The sequence below is a fragment of the Haliotis asinina genome, chromosome 2 (assembly GCF_037392515.1).
Source record: "Haliotis asinina isolate JCU_RB_2024 chromosome 2, JCU_Hal_asi_v2, whole genome shotgun sequence".
NCBI classification, from domain to species: Eukaryota; Metazoa; Mollusca; class Gastropoda; order Lepetellida; family Haliotidae; genus Haliotis; species Haliotis asinina.
Genome location: NC_090281.1, coordinates 52,118,045 through 52,139,162, shown reverse-complemented (window position 1 = coordinate 52,139,162; position 21,118 = coordinate 52,118,045). Strand labels below are relative to the sequence as shown.

At 40.8% G+C, this 21,118-nt stretch overlaps 1 protein-coding gene across 1 annotated transcript; it reads left to right on the top strand.

Moving 5' to 3' along the window:
- The first annotated feature begins 7,118 nt into the window (after window positions 1–7,118).
- LOC137273901 (leucine rich adaptor protein 1-like) lies at window positions 7,119–19,346 on the top strand. The gene is made up of 2 exons (XM_067806800.1): window positions 7,119–7,599; window positions 17,785–19,346. The coding sequence occupies exons 1-2, from the start codon at window positions 7,354–7,356 to the stop codon at window positions 18,232–18,234; spliced, it is 696 nt and encodes a 231-aa protein (XP_067662901.1). The 5' UTR covers window positions 7,119–7,353; the 3' UTR covers window positions 18,235–19,346.
- Window positions 19,347–21,118: the final 1,772 nt, after the last annotated feature.

Sequence of the window (21,118 nt, the reverse complement as noted above, 5' to 3'; positions counted from 1 at the left end):
CAAAACAGTGCAAGGCATGATTCGTACTTTCTGCAAATGATGAACCCGTAAGGAACCCTGAAAGAATTTATCTTCAGTGAAAATTTGCTTGTCGTTAGAGGCGACTAGCGGGATCGGGGGTGTCACACTCGCTGACTGGGTTGACCTAGTCACCGGTTCCCATTTACGTTGATCGATGCTTATGCTGTTGCTCATTGGATTGTCTGGTCCAGACTCGATTGTTTACAGACAGCCTCAATATACCTGGAATATTGCGGAGTGCGGCGTAAAAGTAAACTCACTCACTTCTGTATAATGACACCTCTTTCAGATCAACTCCATTACCATAGAGTATCATTTGATCCCTAGGCGTGTAATACCACCACTTCCAATGCGTATTTATATCTACCTGAATTTTATGCGCAGATCATTTGTTTTATCTGTGAAATGCGACTAAAACTTGTGACAACTGCAAGTGAATAAGGAAAAGCTGTAAATCCGACTAGGGGATCATATAGGTAGCAAATGTACCGTAAATCCCCACTTTCATCATCGTCGGCATAATATATTTTGAATATCATATCATGCCTTCACTCCTTTATTGCCGAATTAACAATAACTCGATGGGCCATATGACCTGTTTTCTCTTTCATTGTTTAATGTTACATTCATTAAACGTATTTTCAACACTGAAGGGAACATATGACCAGGAATGTACACCCAATAACCTTCTGCCATTCAGTCAGTTTTCAACTGCTACTCAATTATAACCTCGAGAAAATAACCTCTTAACCTTGGTCGGAAATGCAGATTGTTCAACTGCTCTAAACCTCTGCAATTAAAAGTCAATCCTGCTCTCGTTATCATTATTCTGTATTTCGTCATGCATCAGCTCATGACATTCAGCAGCAGCAGTAGCTGTAATCGTTATTCCGTATCATCTCCCATCCCAGCCAGGATATGTCATCTCATCCCCACAATAACGCTCCCTATTGTCCCCGCTCCCATTCTCCGCACATCGCTGATCCTTTGAAAGAGAATCATCTTTCGCGTGCTTGCCAGACTCCAGCTGGGAGTAAAAGTAGGTTTTTCTTTTCCGAAAATATGATCTGTTCAGGTAGAGTAAATTCTTAAAACCTTCTGTCATCTCAGAAATGTTCGTGTTATTCTGAAAATGAAACCAGGGCATTTTAAATGGGTGTCAAATCTCCCATGCAGCCTATCCCCCTCTGGGAAGCCTTGTTACCTGTCAATAGACGGAACTGTGGATCATAAAACAGCTATCACCCAGAATACCGCCAAACATGCTGGTCAACACCTCAAAGTCGGCTAATCATAGGGATGGCTCTTCTAACAGTAGACTAACGAGGATGTCGTCATCGGCAACAATGGTGTTGGTGGCGTCGGTGTCACTATCGGCGTGAAGGGCAGTGACCAACTGACCCACAACCCGAACTGGAACATAATCGTCTGCGTGCAGTGAGCACCTGCGTATAAGAAAACAACCGTTGTGTTCTGACGGTTTCAATATTGTTGGTGATATTGAGTGAGTGAATGAGTCAGTATGGTTTTACAATGCTTTTAGCACTATTCCAGAAATATCACGGCAGGGGAAACCAAAAATGGGCTTTTGGTGATACTGATGCGGCGGAAAGGTCTTTCGTCTTAAATCATCGAGGCGGGGGGTCGCTTGATGGTTAGGCATCCGCTCGTCACGCTGAGGACCCGGGTTCGATTCCCCCTCATGGATGCATTGTTTGAGACCCATTTCTGTTGTTCTTGGCCGTGATATTACTGGAATATTGCTGAAAGCGGAGTAAAAGCAAACTCACTGACTAATAAATCATGATAATCGCGTGATAAGACAGCTGTATTGTGCTCGTTTTACTTGTTGAAGGCGACATTGCCGATTGCAAATACATGTTGTATATTCCCTATAAACTGTAAACTTGAAATCCTAACGATACGGTTAAATCGTCCGAATTTGCATAAGTCTGAAAACATTCGCTCGTCTGCCGGGTTCGATTCCCTACATGGGTGCAATGTGTGGAGCCCATTTCTGGTTCCCCCACAGTGGTCTTGCTGGCATATTGCTAAAATCACACTTACGGACTGAGATGTAGACTCAACGGTAATGTCAAAAACAGAATTATATCTATATATTAAGGAAACCCCAGTTCTATGGATAGTCAGGTGCTTTATTGTAATGAGTGCCTATCTCTATAGTTAACTCACCTTGCATAACAAAGGGACGTAACCTAGTTTTCGTAAAAGAAAATAAAGAAAGACGTAATGAATAACAACATATGGAAAACCATATTCGCTCCTTCTGTAACTTAACTCTTTACCAGGTACTTACTTTTCATTCCTTAAAATATATACATTAAAGACATCACATATTGTTTCAACTGTTTATCGTTAAGTATTTTCAGTTTTAAGTCAAGTGTCACGCTCAGTCATCGATGTAGTTATCGAGTTGAGACTGTCAATCATAGCATGACAGGGAGTGACTGCAGATCACTGCAACACATGATTAGATTTCACTGTCGACACAACTCCGACTAGATAGACTAATTTGTTAAAATTTGGCGACAATGAACGGTGAAACTGACCTGCCTTCGACAATCATCGGATGTAGACGGATTTGTTTACCCAGGCGCCGTGTCAATCTTAATCCGCTTAATAACAGTCAGATCTGACCTTTAATTCAATCAACGTGGAGGACACGGTAGCGTTAAGCCGCTTTAATTACCAACATGTAGTCAAAGTTTCTATGCATGTCTATCAATATACGTGTTATAAAGACAGTGAGCTGACATGGGTTGAGCCCCGAGAATCTGACAGTGTGAAAACAAAGACGTGTCGGAGATATAACAAGCATACGGATTTACATACAAAATAAATATGTTCTATGTAAGCCTAAATGTTTGGATTGAATTATCGGGTTTGTTTAACTGGTTTGTTGTGGACAGTCCGTCCGGCGTATTTACACAGTACCCGCTGTAGGGGCGTTATGACCATCCTCGTTCATCATCCTCCGCCATTTATGGCTAGATAACAGTATACACCAATGTTTGAAGGGGGTGGAAATGAAAAAAAAGGTTATTCGTTGATGATTTATTTCCACGGGGTCCCTGTGTGGAATACGTATTCGGAAAGTGTGTGTTAAAACTCCAAATTATCATCAACGTGGTATGAAACTGTCTCGGGTTTCAGTAAGTGTGCAGTGTTTGCCTATTGTTTTCGTCTATCACGTTTAAATGCCGGTTGAAAATCATGGTTTGCATGTGCGTGCGCGTGAGTGTTGGGTGTGTGTGTTGTCAAATCCGGGTTTCAAGTGTATTCTTTTGCCCGACAATTTATGATGGGCCCAAAACTAGGGCATTTCTGTATTGGGGGCGAGTGAGTCTCTCTCTCCCTTTCTTCCCCCCCCCCTCTCTCTCTCTCTCTCTCTCTCTCTCTCTCCACACACACACACACAGACACGTACGTACATACACACACACACACACACACACACACACACACACACACATACATACATACATACATACATACATACATACTCAGGGAAGTGTACTGCAGATGTACGCATGACAATCATGAAACAATCACTATAACAATGCACAATTGGCGTCTCTGTTCCAAACATCTCAATACCTCTGTGTTAACACGGAAACTGTGTCACGGATAGTCTGATAGCGTAATCCATCACCGACACAAGTGTAGAATTTAATTTCAATTAAGTAACATAATTGAAACAAATAAGTATAAATTGTACTTAAGACCGGTGATGGATACAAGGTACTGAAATCAGGGTTAATGTCTGCCTAAAACATGACACGTTAGCCCCCGGATGAAGCCACCCCCTCGGGTCACCTCTATAGTGTGATTGGTCAACTGTTTGTAACACTGTATAACAACACACAGTAACGACGCTTCAGGCTTATAGTGAAACAGAGTAGAAGATCCTATTATGAACTCGGGAGTTTATCTGGATTGTTTGGAAATTGAAGATCTCAATACCGGAATCTGATTATTATTATTTCATAAGTTGTGATAATACATATATGGAAATAAGCTGTGTCGTTTGAGTTATATCTGCTCGTGCGTCACGCCGTTACGTGCGATTACTGGTCGTTATCACCTGTTAGCCCATATCAGTATAATATGATGTTCACGTTAGCAACAGTTCCTGTGTTATGAAAGTAATCTGTCGGTATAGGTGAATACGCTGAAGTATATTTCATTGGAAAAAAATACTTAAGGTCTAATCAGAACCCTTTCATAAGCCATTTATAAGATTATGTGAAGTAGTTACAAATCAGGTCTCAAGTTTAAATTGCAACCTATCGCAATGTAGGGCCATGGCGGTAATTACAAGCAAAACGACCCGTCTTGAACAGCATCAAAAGCTATCATTAAAACTTCTAACAGTGCTATAAATCAGATACTAAGTGTACAGTCTTAGGAAGACTCAACTAATTCAACCAAAGGAAAGGTGTTCCTTGCATCATTTGCTTGTCATCTCAGGTCATACATATACTGGTAAAAAATAGTTAGGGATATTTATTAATTGTGAAATTATGAATAATAATGTATTTATTCATTGACATACTGATAAAATATCGGTTTTAAAAATACCAATATCCCTAACTTGTTTTGTTCCAGTATATATTCTGGGAATGCCACAAAGTGAGTACCATCTGGAGACACCTGGAAAGTTGGATATCCGTTGGAGTCCTAGACCAACAGCTAGTCTCTGTAATGAAAATATTTTACTGAAAAAACGTTCATGGTGAAAAAAAATAATATAATGAAATGGAGCCCTGAGACTTTCTTCATTTTCAGAAGCTAAGGAAAGCTAGACTTGCCACATTTTCTAGACTTGCGTGGGCTTTCTTGGATATATATACTTCAGGGCCTGTACGACAGACTATTGGAGTCCGTAACACTATCCAAAGAAAACTTTCCTCTTGGTTATTTATCAAATATAACAATACCATAAACCTTGGAATTATCCTGTCCAAACGAATCATTTTCAACATTAGAACGAACTGCCTCCCACTAACATTCCAGCTCAAACAGGAGCTCATTCAATTTTATAAGTCAACAAAGTATACCACTGTCATTACCTGTAATAAAGACTACTTCAAAGAAGGTTTGGTCAAGATGCCATGTCCTGCTCTGCTCAATACACTGTCATGCAAAACCGTTTAAATGTTTACAATAAATATACAAATTATATTTTAAAAAGTATTGTTAGATGTGATGTGGTACAAAGGATAACCTGATGTTAAAAACTGACAGTCATCAATGAGCTTCCCTCCTATGACAATTAAAAACTATTGATACCTGTTTATCTGACTGATTTTGAGGGAAAGGTTTGTTCCATGTAATTAACACTGTTTCATGCCATCAGCGTTACATCTGTTGACGACCAGCTATAGTTGATTTCAAAACAGCACGTGGACCTCGTTCGTCACGACAATCGCAATCAACACCCTTGTTATTTACAAGACAGTGATAAGATACCGCCGGCGAAGAATCACAACTCACTGTCATTAACACGTTATGTGCTAATTGCGCTGAATAATGAGAGCTAATTAACATACGCTTCGTAGCTGGACAGATCCGAGGAAATTGATTATCTCGGATATTTGTTTATTCAATAAAACGGATTTCACTCACCCGTGTCAAAATCATAAAATTGGTTGGAAAAACATATGTCGTACTGATGTGTGTTCAGTGCCACTGAGTCGTCTAATTTGTGATACCTATCATTTAAAGTAATGGATATAATGAACTGAGGGGGATACGGACACTGAAAATGTCAATCGCGTTATATGGGCATAACAAAAGAATCAATTACGAAGAGAACTTCGCAACCATATTTGAGACATTGTTGACTCGTCACTTTCTAGTATAGGCAGACGGATCAAATTTGTGTCTCCTTGATCGGTCAATGCTTCTTTACAACAAATTATCACACTTGTATACGGTGTAAAGATTACAGTTTATAGTGTTATATTAGTGAAGGCTACCGCTAATGTTATTAGAGTGTGTAAAATTAAAGCCTGTATGGATGTTATTGATAATATGAAGAAACTATACACATCACGTTGTCAGCACACCGTAAACATTCGTGCCACGATTGAACGCAACCTGCTGTTGTGTGTGTTTCGACGTCAAGTGTAGGACAGGGGAAGTAACTCTAGTTGATTTGCTTGACGCGAGTCATCGAGACTGTCCTCTCGCGTAGAGGTGAATCGCTCGCTGTCAGTGCACTGCTGGCCATAGCAAAATTTATCAACTGTTCTTCTTTCACGAAGAGGAAAACATTTAATATTACTGTTAAACATCATGTGGTATCTATTTTCAATGATGCAAATTATGTAAAATTTATGTTAAAAATTATGTATTTGAATTAGGAAATCCAATATACCACTGTTAAAATGATAGTGAATTAGGAAATCCAATATACCACTGTTAAAATGATAGTGAATTAGGAAATCCAATATACCGCTGTTACTGCTTGCTGTAAGTTGCGGATTCAAGTTGTGTTAAATCGCGGAATTACCTATTCCAGGTGGAAATGTGGTAATGATAACATGCTTGTGTAAAATGTTTTGTCAGAGGCTGGACCGATTTTGTCCTGTAGTACCAGTTACATGAATAAATGTCCACTCCCCCTAAAAACCCATTCCTTAAATGTCAGGAATTTTTTCAAGCGATAAACATGTATTCATGGTAAGAATCAACACAAATCCCCACAAAGAATATGTAATGACTCTCATAAACCTCCGCACCCACGATCATACAGCCAAGACAGTTTGGATGCCAGATATGAGGCATGTCACAACCCGAACAACAAAATATGGCACAGAAATTAGAGTTTGTCGCGGAAATCACTGTAATGAAAGCATATACGTTGTGATCACGTCCGAGCAACTGTTGCAAGTTAATTAAGTCTCTTGGAAGCTCTTCACCTGCAGCTGGGAACGCAACAACCACCCTTGTTGTTCACCTGTCAAAACTTACTAAGCTCCGCCCCTCGACAAACCGCGCGCCGCCAACCAATCAGCGCCAAGTACCGTGGAAAGAGCTCACTATGAGTTCACAGCGCAACACATGCTGGCTATAGTAGCACACACGTTGTTGACGAGCACGGATGTAACTTGATAGACTCGTGAAACGTCTTTTCTTGTGAGGCACAAATGATCATTCGTATATACGACTTGGATATAGCCGTGCCCATGTGAGAAATTATCAGAGGAGAGACCATATAACTGTTGCACGTGTGTGATTGATTATATTTCTAAGGCGCTTTACGAACTGTGACTATTTTACTAAAGAACTGTACAATTGGTGAAGATGCCTGTCACTGCACTGGATACGAAGGCAATGCTACAAGTCCCGAGTGAGGATGGTTTTGACAAGTACACAGCATCAATAGAACTGTCGAACGCTTGCAGACAATTCTACAAGTCTCGGGTAGAGACAGCAGAAGCTATGAAGGAGAAGTGGGACAAGACCCCCTCCACGACGACCGATGCCAATGGCAACGGGAGGCAGAAGAACTCCATCGACAAGGCCATGGAGACACTTAGAGCCGAAATGGTAAGGAACTTATTTCACTTTCCTCTCACTAACAGTTCACTATTATTTTACAGTTCAATACGCTAATTGTAAACGTGATGCACTGAATAGATTCATTAGTCCATTTTAGCTATTTTGTAAGAAATGGAAATATGTGTTTCAAGACAATAGATTTTATTGTTGAAGATTATGAACCAATGTGCTTAAAACTTTGTAGGAAAGAGAGTTGGGTTTTTCATTTCTAGTGAAGAGAGTTATTTTATCGTCGTGAAGGGGTGCTTGACATTGTCCGGCACTGACATGTCTCTTTGTACGCTATTACAACTGATGTCACTGACTTCCGATCTGTGTAGATGTCGAATATATGATATACGATTAACATTGATCAGTGTCGCTCTATTAACATCTATTGTGTTAATGGATAACCATGACAACAGAAAAGGACACCGTCACACAATCTCCAACAATTGGAGCTAATTCCAACAGCTGCGCACGTGCCAGACTGAACCGGTGTGGCGTAACTAGGCAATATGTCGTGCCCCCAGTTAATATGACGGCGGCTTGTAGAAGTGGCAGAGGAAATACTTACAGTACGAAAAAAGACCTACTGTAGGAACTGACTACTCAGGGAGCTCCCACTTCCCCTGTCACAATGTAATGACCCACACTGATTATCCTGTTCCTCCGCTAAGCACATGGGGTAATTTCACACAGGATTGGCCCCCTAGGCCAGGTTATTGACATGCTCCATGGCACCCCACTTTCGCGCTACGAGTGAAATGTATTTGCAGTGTATGAGTATGATATTCCACATATTATTGGACGATATGGGTTATATAAACATCCTCGGGATACACAAACAGTACAACAAATATCAGACTCAGATTGCAGAAATTCAAATTGCGCCCCTTTCTGTAAGTTATTCAAACTCTGGCGGCGTTCGGTCCAATAGTGGCAGTTTCAGGCATGACTGTTCTAGGAATGTGTTTACAGACGGTCGTTCGGGAAATAATCAATGGATAATGTCACATTTGTACATAATTCTGCATTCGATTGGTATTCGAATTATGTGTTTTATGGTATAAAAAGAATATGTTGGTCTGGGGTCCCTTATGACATTTAAATACACGTCAGATACTGCAAAGAACAATTTGAGAGGCGCGAGCTCTACCGCCAAACATAATCCTCCCCAACTTCTCTGAATAGGTGCTCAACACGAGAAGTCACTGCAACCTATATTGGCCATCTGTTGCAGTTTATTGCAACCAAAGCTAATTACTTTGGGGTTACATTACATTTGAGTAATGCAGTGGCACAATGACTAGGTTAGAAGTGAGTTGTTTGATGGAGGATGTATGTGCAGTTAATTGGAGGTTGTAGATTCACGCCTGGTCTGAGACAGCTGGTTACTGTGAGTCCTGTCTACTCTATACTTTAAGATGGTGTTAATTGGAGTCGCCAAATCATGGCTAATTGCAGTTTGGCGGCCGATCGCGTTATTTTTTCAATAAACAAATTTGCGTAGCCGCATGTGAATCTGTTTTAGTATGATGAAAGACTTAATTTGGATTGTTTTATTAAACTTCTCTTATCTCCTCTCTCATACATTACCAATGCATTTCCATGCATGATGTTACCTTGTTGACATATTAATGCCTTTAAAACGAAATCTACGTATAAGCGCTGTTTGCAGGTGATTGGATTTTGTTCCATTAAAATATACGACCAGTTTTTAACACGAGATAACACGTATTGCAATTAATAACAGGCGTGTTTATTCTGAGATAGCGACGGGGTATGTACGTGCATATTTCCACATTTACCTGAGTGTTACGTGTAGAAATGACATCTTCAGCCTTTGTTTTGATCACGTGGTCAGAGATAACAATATGTGTGTCGATGAAGTCAATGTATAGAGTAGATGACTCACGACTATAGCAGCTCTGGTCGTCCCAGACGAAGCCGTTATCTCACATAACCACATTATCCCACACCTGGGAAGTTATTAACGAATATTCCCCTCATTGATTCAAGGCAATCGAAAGAGAAGTCTTAAGCGAGTGAAGACATGTTTTTGAGATCCACCTTTGCGATGTTCTTAGTAAAATGTTTTCATTCTGGTGAGGTTGGGGATGGGGAGGGTCAGGAGGGAGCTCACCTCGGACAACAGTGCCCTAATGCCTAGCTTTGTATCAGCATCAGTCTCGCACTAGTACCTCACTTTAAAGTTTCCATCAACAAACACGTAATTTCCTTTGTCACGACAGAGCTACTGTAACAAAAAAAGACCCTACAGTTTACATCACATTACATCACAAGGTACAAAGCTGCTATTTAGAAATAAGTCCTCAAACCATTATTATTTTATATACACGCCTTGGCATTGTTAGATAACGCGCCGGGGGCTAAGACGAACCGCTAGTGTTTTGAAAGAGACCGGTCGATGAGAGATGGGGCTGGCTACATGCCTGCACGGAAGCGACTCGGGGCAAATATGTTCCCAGGTAGAGAGCATGTCAAGTCTCTTCTCCTGCAAACAATGTGCTAGCGGTGCAAGCTTTGCTGTCGATGGCAATCTTAGGAATTACTCCCCAGGCCTGTTATTTTCATCATTTAGGTCATTTTCTTAAATATAGTACTAAGGATTTCTTGATTGTCCTTTGTGTTTCGAACATTGCACTATTGTGCGAAGACCTTGGTCGACTTTCTAATTCCGGTTGCAGTGTACATTGCAGCGTCACAACAGTGTTAATAAGACTGGAATAGAGAGAACGTGCTATTTTCATGTTATGACAGATATTGACTGATATTATGTACTGATTTTACATGGTTAATACACCGGTTTAAAAAAACGTTTTTTCAATTTTCATAGCTCAGAAATAATGAGTTCAAATGACGTAACAGTGTTTTGTTTTTGAGGTAATATCGTATTGGGTCTTTAATAACACGACGTAACGAGGGATTTTTCAAATATTTTAGTTCTGCACTGAGAACATCGAAGCGCTGTTGAAGGTAACGTGATCGCATGAGTCAGCATAGCTATGCTTTCGCTCTACTTAACGCATACACATACAGTGACACACTACCTCAGCTACCTATACAGACATACACGTGGATAGTATTAGTTACAGATCGTTTGTAACGAACACCTATTGCTCACTCTCAACTGTTTCTTATGCAATGTTGTCCATGGTTTGGGATAGAGACCCTTCTCATGGAATCGGGTTGTACATTTCACGATGTATTGACATGTTATCGTCGTGTTAGTTATGCAATAACAACCTACCGACTGCCGAGTCTTGACAGCTTATGAAATAATATAGAATCCTAATTTTGATTTATTGGTAACAAATCAGCCGTTGACACAATGTTGCTATTCTTAGATCCCTGTTGAGTATTGTTAAGTAACATTGTTACATTGAGGAGTTAATTCCTGGTAGACTTGCATGTCACTATTGTTGTATATAACATGATTGATTGATATAGACACATATTAACACCAGAGTCATTGACCCTAGCGTATGTGTATTTACAATAAGGGAACATGGGACCTGCCTGGCAGCTGTGGGTGTTTTACAAGAAAACTTTCAAAAATCGGAATTGGGTCGGGCTTTCATGCGAAAGAATGAGGAAGATTGTTTTTTAACCTGGAAACAAAAGGTGGAAGTTAAGCTTTTTCAGTTCAAATATCTTCTTCTTTCATGTTATTGATTCCAACTATCAAGTCCCATTCAACATTTATGACATTTCAACCAAAGCGTCTCCTAACCCCTTGTCTGCTCTGAGGGTGAGAGATACAGACAAACACCGTTCCCATCGCCTAGACACGTTCGCTAGTCCCTGGCTTATTTTTTGTGAGCTTGTAGTGTTTGACCAGTGCACGGTGTGGGCGGGACGAAATGAGATGGTCGTGGTTAAACCTACCACTACTTCCTTCCAAGGATCATAATTTTGTAAGAATACACACGAAGTGTCCTGCTGCTTCGAAAATAAAGACTTATATTATACGTTTTCGCTTAGCCTTGTAAAATGCATCCGGCTTGTGAAACTAGTTGGGTTCATGTGATAGCAATGTTTCTAAATCAGTAAGTTAATATATTTGTTTTGATGTTACGTTGGCAACGCTTGAAAGTTCAAGAAAAACCTGAACACGTGCGTACAATGTTGACTAGTACCATTTTGTCAAAAGCTTACACGCTGTTACTCAAGTCTATTTATAACATAATAGAAAACGTGTATTCCTCGTCATACTGATGCTATCAACAATAGCGTATAGGTATAACTGCGTTTTAGCTACTGTGGGCAACCATTCGTCAGCCAATGAGAAGTGTATCACATTTCACATTGACGTACACACGTGAAAATTATGAAGCATATCACGTGACGATTCCTATCATAATGTGATACTTACCTGACGAATATTTTTATGAGAAAATAAATACCAACTACGTGAAAAGCTTCCGATGTCAATTTCACGGCAGAGTGACCCTTGTCAGTGGTCAGGTATACCCCAGTGTCACATAGTTCCGGTGGCGATTAAACTGAGCCAGCAGTGGACAGTGACAAACTATGTACCGCCACCAATTCCCCAAGAATGTCAACCCCTTTCTCCGATCGGCCATTAAGCCCGGGGCGTCCGCACGACCCCCGTGCCATAAATGTTCAAGTTTTTGAATCGATGTTGTTTGAAGTCCATCGAATCCCGTAACTCCTTAAAGAGACACCCTGTTTGCATGGCATTACAGTCGCACTCTAGAAATAAAATATGGAGGGCACCGGAGAGGTTATGTTTGGAAACGTTAGTGCTGCGGACAGATAGGGACATGTAGCGTTAGGGTGTTATGGCGATATAGGGATCACGTAGAAACAGAGCGTCTGTTATTAATCGAAATCTGTCCGCTAAAATTCTCAAGATATTAGTCACTTCTTTCAAAACTAAACAAATACAAATCTTTCACAATCGACTGGGTTGAAATAACGTGGATTTGAACACCCAAAACAAAACGGAATTGCTGTAAGGGGTCATTATAGTGTCTTTTAAAAGGTAAAAATGAATTAAAAAGAGCAGTGAAATGTGCACATGAAAAAAAACACATGACAACTTGATTGTGCTCGTTGTTAAAGGTTTAAAACTGCTAAGGACAGGTATGTTGGTGTTTCGGTGTAGCGTTTGGCTTCTGTTGCCGCACTCTGGATAATATTCACTGACACGAGTGTGATATATTGCCCTGGGTTACTGACAGGGTTGCCCATTAACCTGTCCTCTTGTCTGTACCCGCCCTACACTGGGGCTGAGAAACCTACAGAGATTCATTCCATAGTAAACAATGGCGTATTATAAATCACGCCCACATGCTAATTCGCAGGTGAAAATTGATCAGATATTAAAATGATAGCACAGGACAAATGCTTCAGATTCAACTCAAGTCTAAGACCACGGTGATGATGGTATGAGAAATAGACCCGAAGTATCTTCATGTTTTTCATTTCTAAACCATATGAGTGTAACAACATGGCATTCTTACAGCGTGACCCAGAAAGAATGTTCGGAACAAAATGCTCGCTCCTGCTGTGTATTCACTCTGCACGTGTCGGATGATATACACATCTAATGAAATGCCAGTCAAGAAGAAGAGTCTGCACTTCACTGCAGACAGGAATCCCATGTAAACAGCGGTACCAGGTACCTTGCCCCTACATCACCTGCAGGACGCATCTGGCCAGAGAGTGGTCGCCATTGCCTGTGGTCTGTCAAGGCCGTGGCCCGGGCTGTACGACTGAGGCAGTGCCTGGGATCTGTGTGTTCTGTGAGATTTGGGAGATAACTAAGAGAAACTTGACTACATGTTGATGCGGAACATGTGCTCGTGGTTCTCTCCACATGGGAGTTATCATAACTTACCCCACGCACGTGTTTTTAGCATGCGCAGGACTTCGATAAAGCTAATGAATGGATGAGTGAATGTTGCTTTATACCACATCAGCAATATGAGTAGGTTCAGCCAGTGATAGTGCAGTGAAATGTCTACAGTTAAGAGGATCATATTCATGAGTAAACTCTCCAATCCCATATTCCAACCACACTATCGTTAAAATACGAATTGTAGTGAAATATTTAACCCATGCTTCATATAAACCCAAAACATGAATGTTGTAAGTCGAATTCAACATGCATATTAATGCCATACATGTACATCAATGTTTTAGCTGACTCAGCACTTTGTTTTAAGCATGTGATATATTTAACTGCATGGTCATTGCTTGACCACCTACAGAGATGGTCGTAGACACTGTGACCTGTCCAGTTTATGACATTTATTGCTCCAACGTTTCTCTTTAACTGTGGCTCTGGTCATTTGTAAGTCTCGAGGTAATCTCGCGAGGGCAACACGGGGTACAGTGCTAGAGTGAACATGGCGACAGTCTTGGTCTAGGTGCTGTCCCTCTTAATCCATTTTTTGTTGCTTACTTTGTAGTAAATAGCCATGTTTATTTCCCTGTCATAAATTTAGCGACACGAGGCAGATTTAATGCAGTGGTTTACAGTTTACTTTATTTCATCTTGAAAATCCAGACATCCAGTCTGCCATAAAGTCCGATGACTAAGGACTATTTTGATCAAATTAAACAAGACTGGTTCTGTGGATCACTCAGACACGAAGTCCCCAGACTAACTACTATGAATAATTATTACAAACGAATAATATCATTTATTCAGTCGCCTAAGACGACACATTTGTTATAAAAATTGATTTTCAACTTAATTGTTGAAAGTTATGAATTCCTTACCAATTCTTTTTATTGCGCCAACCGGCCAATGGAGTCCATCTGAAGACTGTAACACAAATCGCGTTTCTATATATCGTCAATGTTTGTTCTATTCAACGCACCACCACGCTGTTCTTAAGTAATTTTCGGTATTTTGAAACTACTTTCTTATCAGATGGATTGGTTACACAAATATCAGCCATGGATACGTTCAACATTACTTGGCTAAGCAAATAGCGGTTTGTTACTTTATCCGTCATCTGCACCACTGCTTGACAGTTTCAAGGGGTTTCAAGGAAACATTGGATAGCCTGCCACTCAAACCGCAACAAACTGCAATATCACTACAGGTAAAACCCTCTAACAAGCTATGAGTCACTGACACAATAAATCTCACGATCAACACTCGACAGGTTTTCACTTATTCTCAGAGACACACCTCCTAAGTTCAACCCAACGTTATTTTCCTTCCCCAATCCGTTCTTCACGCGTCCTGGTGCGGCTAATGGATGTTATGTAATATGATATATGCGCTTGACCCTCCCATTTACCTCTCATTCTTGTCGTATGTTTGTCGGTGCCGTCGTCGTGTAAACAGCGACCGCGGTGGAGTGGTACTAACGTCATTTGCACCGCTGCTCGCCATCTTGAACGCACTTGACACGCGCTGTAGAGAGAATCAGTGAATGGGCAGGTCAAGTTATGCAGATATTTGATATGTGTTCGACATGGGTGTCTATAGTGGGCACTCAACGTGCATGTTTAAGACTTTAAATAGAAATAACGCTTGTATAGTTCTGTTAAAGCGGTATCCGTCACAAGCTGGTCACAGGATCACGAGTTTCGTGTAATCAATATGATGTTCCGGGCGCGGGCGACGTGATCTTAAGATTGAGTCATGTCCCAGTAACAACGTTGGTAATATAGACAATATGGTAACGAGTATATGAATCATCAATTAAAGTATATGATAAAACAAGTTCCCCTTGAAGATATTTATAGCGTTCGTGACGTTGGGGTGTTACAGCGTCAAAAGGGTGCTTCAATCGGCTACCTGTTGGTACGCCTCGGAATGTTAAAATATAATTTTGGCTCCTTTATCTGAGATATTTGTGAATTCAAATTTATCGGTGCCCCGTAAGACATCGTGGAGTGATTGGTATGTTATAATTTTCTGTTTATCACTACGCTATCAACTGCTGCAGAAAGCCAGATACCGGCCAGCAATACCACGAAAACTAGGATATATCTAATGCAAAATAATCTCTTCTGTAAAGACTTCTTAAAATGATTTGATAAATGGTGTCATCGGTTACATGGAATGTTTCTTAATATAAACCAGCTTTCCTCACTAGGGGTTTAATCAAGGAAAGATAAGATAGAGTAAGAGCTATGTTCCGAGAGATCAAGATGCCATCGAAACCGACGCAAAGACGCTCGTCATTGCCGTGAACTCCACGTGGGCCCTTCACATTAAACATTCCCTCCAAAAATACAGCCCACGAGGTCACGTGCCAACACTCCCCTCACTGCCGAATGTGCCGCACTACGTCGGTTATACGTCTTTGATATCGCCGACTCTCTACACTTCAGAAAAAACTACACCGTCAGCACATTCTCAGATACCCTCAGAACTTACATTGCGAGATTCTCTGATGCATATCAAATTCAACTATCTAGGGAATGTGTAATTATATATGGTAGACAGTCCACCAGACAATGACGTCTTGTGTGCTGGATCTTTCTGCACCGATTACTTGATAGTATTTAAATTGATGTAATATGCGCCCTACGCATGGGGTTAAACGGGTAAATGATGATTCCGATCTCTTCACTGTACATTAAACACCCGGTGCTGTGAGCACCAAGGCCATCACTGCAAGGCGATCTGTGTATGTGCACAAACCATGGGGGTGACAACTCTGCTTTCATATCCAGTGCTATGTCAAATGAGACGCTTCTGAAATTCCTTTAAATGTATTGTGATTTGAAGGAACCGTGAAATGGTCACGTACGTTGTATCCATTGGTATAGATAACGACTCGGGAGGACACAGTAGGCGTTCTTGCTTGACTGATGTTCAGAATTTTATTTCTTACATGAAAGAAAGCATCTGTGTACACCTGAGCGAAATTTGCCGCAGGTGATACTAAATATTGGTAGTTGTACGTAGAAAGCACCCGGGTTGATAGATAATGCGTTATTCATACGTGGAATTCTTAATCCTTACTTCGGGGCACTGCAATTTCGGAGAATTGCTTCATTGTCCTGTTTCTGCTATGTAATGTCGGAGTATAACTGAAGTGCTGGATGAAATGCTTGGAAACCATGTTAACTGGGCGAAGGAGCGGTACTTATTTATCCAAACATGAAGGATATTCTTAGACCTTAAGACACAATGAACACTTGATCTGAGGACATGTCAACATGGCCGTCCTCAAGCAGACCACTATGTCACAGACAGTGGTCAGGGGTGGTTAGGTAGCACAGTATTGAGGACAAGCTTGTCATGGGTTCTGTTCCTCACATGGATACTACAACATGTGGACCGAACTCATGGTACGCACTGCTGTACTATTGTTAAAAGCGAGTAAAGCCCGTCACATTTGCTCCTGTTTAGCATGAATTGTATACATGAGCTAAGGATGGTTCTCAAGAAGAGCCATGACATGTTGGTAAACCGTGGTTTCAAGAAAAGCACTATTACTTGGATAGACTATAAATGTGTCACTGGAAAATCATAATCTTTCAATCCTATTCCAAGTGCCCAGTGGCCGAGAAAAGCACGAACCTGGCTCTCTAGTCCTTGCCAATAAGATAAACTTCCCTTATATAGCTTATCCTGTTTAGTTAAAAGGATCTAACTTCTATGCGATACTACACGGGATTAACTGAAGGGTTCTTACATTAAAGGACAGAGATTTATAGACACCTCCATCGACGAGTTGCCCGTTCTTAGGTCGTGCTGTTGCGCTTTTATAAAGTGAAATGGAAGGTACGGCTTGTTAAATCTTATCTCAAAAGCTAAGTTGATGTGTCGAAAAGGCAATTTATATAGACGTATGGACGGGTGGATTGTGCGAGAGACATTGTGCTGATGGTGACTCATTTCTGTCAATACTGAGCTGGACTACAGGGGAATTCAGTTCTAATTTGTTGATAGCGACGAGTGACGTGTTTTTCGAAGAAATTGATTGATGTCAACAACCTGCACGGACATGAAATTCATTCAGGCTTAAACATACTGACTAAGAGATCGTCAATCATATGCGAATCCAATATTAAGTTTCGTTGAGTGGAAATATTATTGTTGCACCTATTATGGAACACATATTTACGATACTTATTATGACTAACAAGGATTGAATAAGCATTATTGTCTGACATGTGTTTCACCTCTAATGTCACTTAGTTCTAATATACCTCTTTGTTTCACAGGCGTCGCTTATGGACCAGGACCTGTCGCTGATGAAGCAGCTCCTTACACTGAACGAAACGATCGAAGATCTGAAATGGCAGAGAAAGTATTACTATAGCAAAAGCGATCTTCAAACTAGCTCATGTGATATGGAAGGAAGTGATTGGTCGGTCTCGGAGACGGAAATGTACGAATCGGACAGTGATGTGCCCACGAAATATCCCTCACCCTCTAACCTCTCTCTCGAAAGAAACTCCAATACGGACAATGATTACCCCCCACGATGCACGTCGTCAAGGCAACAGATCAATCTCAACAATGTGTGCAACAACAGCAATCTATTCGAAAAGAGCAAAAAGTTGGACTCTCAGTGTTTAATGAATGGCAGTTCTTTCATCTGTCACAGTGAGCAGAACTCATTTGACTCTGGTATTCACGAGCCCTCCTGTGATGTTGAAATAAGAGTATAAATGACAATGTGATCATACAGACATTTTAGACTGCCAGAAAGTTGTTTCCTCCATGTTTGATCCCACTCGGAACATCTCGGTTGATTCCAATACCTTCATTACTCGACGACTCGAATCACCCGAGACGTTCCGAGTGTTTGACCCTCCACCTGGTGGTGAATCAGGGAACCAGAGTGCTCATGACAAACACCCCTCAAAGACTGAAGAGTTCTGATATTCGAACTCAAACTTTTGACTCTTTTTTGAAGGCGTGGACTGTTATTTACAAGCATATATGCTTAATTTATTTGACTTGTCATCTATTTTAGATGCATATGTTGTAGATACATGAACAAAATGTAGATTACTAGTTAGAAACCTCAACGAACGCAGGTAACAGTTGCAGTTACCCTAAAGTTTTGACAAGACAACTTTTATTTTGCAATTTTAATAAATTACTGTGCAATGCTAGATTAGGTATTTAAAAGTTTTGACAGCTTTAGGTTACACATGAAAGTAGTGTATTCGAGGCAAACGATTTGTAGTTTCTTTAGCAATAACTTGACATAGGCTTATCAATCGGCAATAGTTTTAGATGGTCTCTTTCCATGAGATCTTCAAAGAATACATTTTTCAAAACTTTAAACATTTCAGGTTTTAGCTGACAATACAGATTTGAAATACAAACGGGAACAGGTCCATGCCTGTCGGAACTCTTTATTTACTATTCATCATCATGGGAAGTTGTAAATTTCATCTGAAACAAACACGCACAGCTGTTGTATATAGCATGACAACTGCTATATTGTGATCATGTTTCATACCATTGTATAACATGGTCACGTGTTCATCCGCTGTATATGTGGCTATCTGTCACGATGTATATTTCTGTTATTGCTGATTGATACGAACATGTGTATATATCAGTTATATCCCGACCCTGCAGTATTGTATAAGTTAAATATGACCAGATCCGACTTGTCGATTTCCGACAACCAGCAGCATGAAGCTAGTCATTCCGTATTTGACAGTTTTATGTGGAACCCTACCATTGTGCGAAAACATTGTTGTTGAATACTATACACTGTCGTGAAATGTTTATTATGCCAGTGAATAAAGTATTGTGAAAAGAACATCAGTATTTGTTGATTATGAAACTTGGTAGAACGAGGATAACCGGTGCCAGTAACTGGTTTTCTTGCTGGTATGCGGAGTAAGCTCAACAAGGACCGGTTTTGCAATTCGAATCCGCAGGGACTGGCTTCCTAGTTGATACGAGCAGGATGCTAGCTTACCATGAATAGTTACAGAGGAAATAGGATTGGACGACATAAACGTACTGTCGCATTATTTCGTGATGGTAAACTACGGCGTCTTGTTCAGTATAAATGACCCTAATCCACAACGAGTGCATAACACCTTACTCTGTCGTTACAGAAATACTTCAGTAAGTGGGTGTCGTTTTAAACTGCTTTTAACACTATTTCTGGAATAATACAACAGAAGAACAGAATTTGGCTCCACACAATCTACTTATCTAAGGATTCGAACCTGAATCATCGGCATGACCGACCGCCCTAGTGGTTGCAGAGTAAGCTAATCACATTAAAGGGCCGGGTTCGATTCTCCACATGACTACACTTGATAAAGACCATTTCTGAGGTCCCCAACGTGATATTGCTGTGTAAGAAATAACTCACGCAGTATTACTTGATGAGTCCATAACTTGTTCATTCGTTTCAACTTCCCACGGAAGTATACAATCCAGAGTGCTCTATGAGGTTAACGTTCACGTGACCAGTTCATAATACCGGGTACCCATTCGCTGCTGGGCTCCCAGGTGTATGAGTCGAACTTCACTAAGTGTATACGCTACAGTGAGTGAGTTTAGTTTTACGCCGAACTCATCAATATTCCAGCTATATGGCGGTGAATAACCGAGTGTGAACCAGACAATCCGGTGATCAACCGCATGAGCATAAACCTACGCAATTGGAATACAATGGCATGTGTGAGCCAAGTCAACAAGCCTGGTCATTCGATAGTTAGTCGCCTTTTACGGCATGGTTTGCTGAAGACCAAATCTAACAGGGATCTTCACGGCTCATACAGGCTACAGTGTGGGGCAGGACTGTAGCAGTAGAATGCTGTCAGGAGGTCAGCTGTCCAACCACTCTCAGCGACTAACGCTGCATAGGTCGTGGTCTACTCGGAACCACATGTCACCACATGACCTTGCCCGACATTCCATAGTCCTGAAACAAGGCCAAGAAATATCATGGTCTTGGAAGTCACAACACGCCATGTAATCTGGCTTGCGGTACACGACTGTCGACTATCTCAGTCATTATTGGTCTTGTGAAGAACATTTGGGATATCGAACTGTGCACGTAAACCCGTATCGTCAATAATTCACTCACTGACATACAGGTTATCTTGTGCATTACGTCTTTCTTTGTTATATACCTTGGATCCATTGATAACCACAGCATCAGTTTGGAGTCGATTAAAACAATAATACCACCCGTCAATGATGCTTCGCTTATGAGAGGGAGCATTTATGTCTAAATTTGTTATCTGGAAATGGGCTTTCATCATTGTATCCCTTGGGTAGCCACACACGGGTTATCTATTGAAAAGAGATACAGAGATATGATGTCGCTATATTGACGAGCAATGTTCTAGATATGCGTCGGTTTGTAAATTTATGGAGTAGGCTTATGGACTAGATACACCAAACAAAGCAGTTTGAGCATCGAGACTAACCACCCGACCCTTTAGCTACTCCTTACTACAAGGCTGTGAGACCTCCATACTAACCTGGCCCTTCCGAGGAAGGCTGCCTACGTTTCCTTTTTGATGAAGACTTGAGCGTCATACGACTCCCGCCTGAATATGTTAATAG

Excerpts from the sequence above, each read along its gene's own strand:
- LOC137273901 (XM_067806800.1), top strand. The coding sequence starts at position 7,354 with ATGCCTGTCACTGCACTGGATACGAAGGCAATGCTACAAGTCCCGAGT. Across the intron at positions 7,600-17,784 it reads AGACACTTAGAGCCGAAATG|GCGTCGCTTATGGACCAGGA; the intron begins GTAAGGAACTTA and ends TTTGTTTCACAG.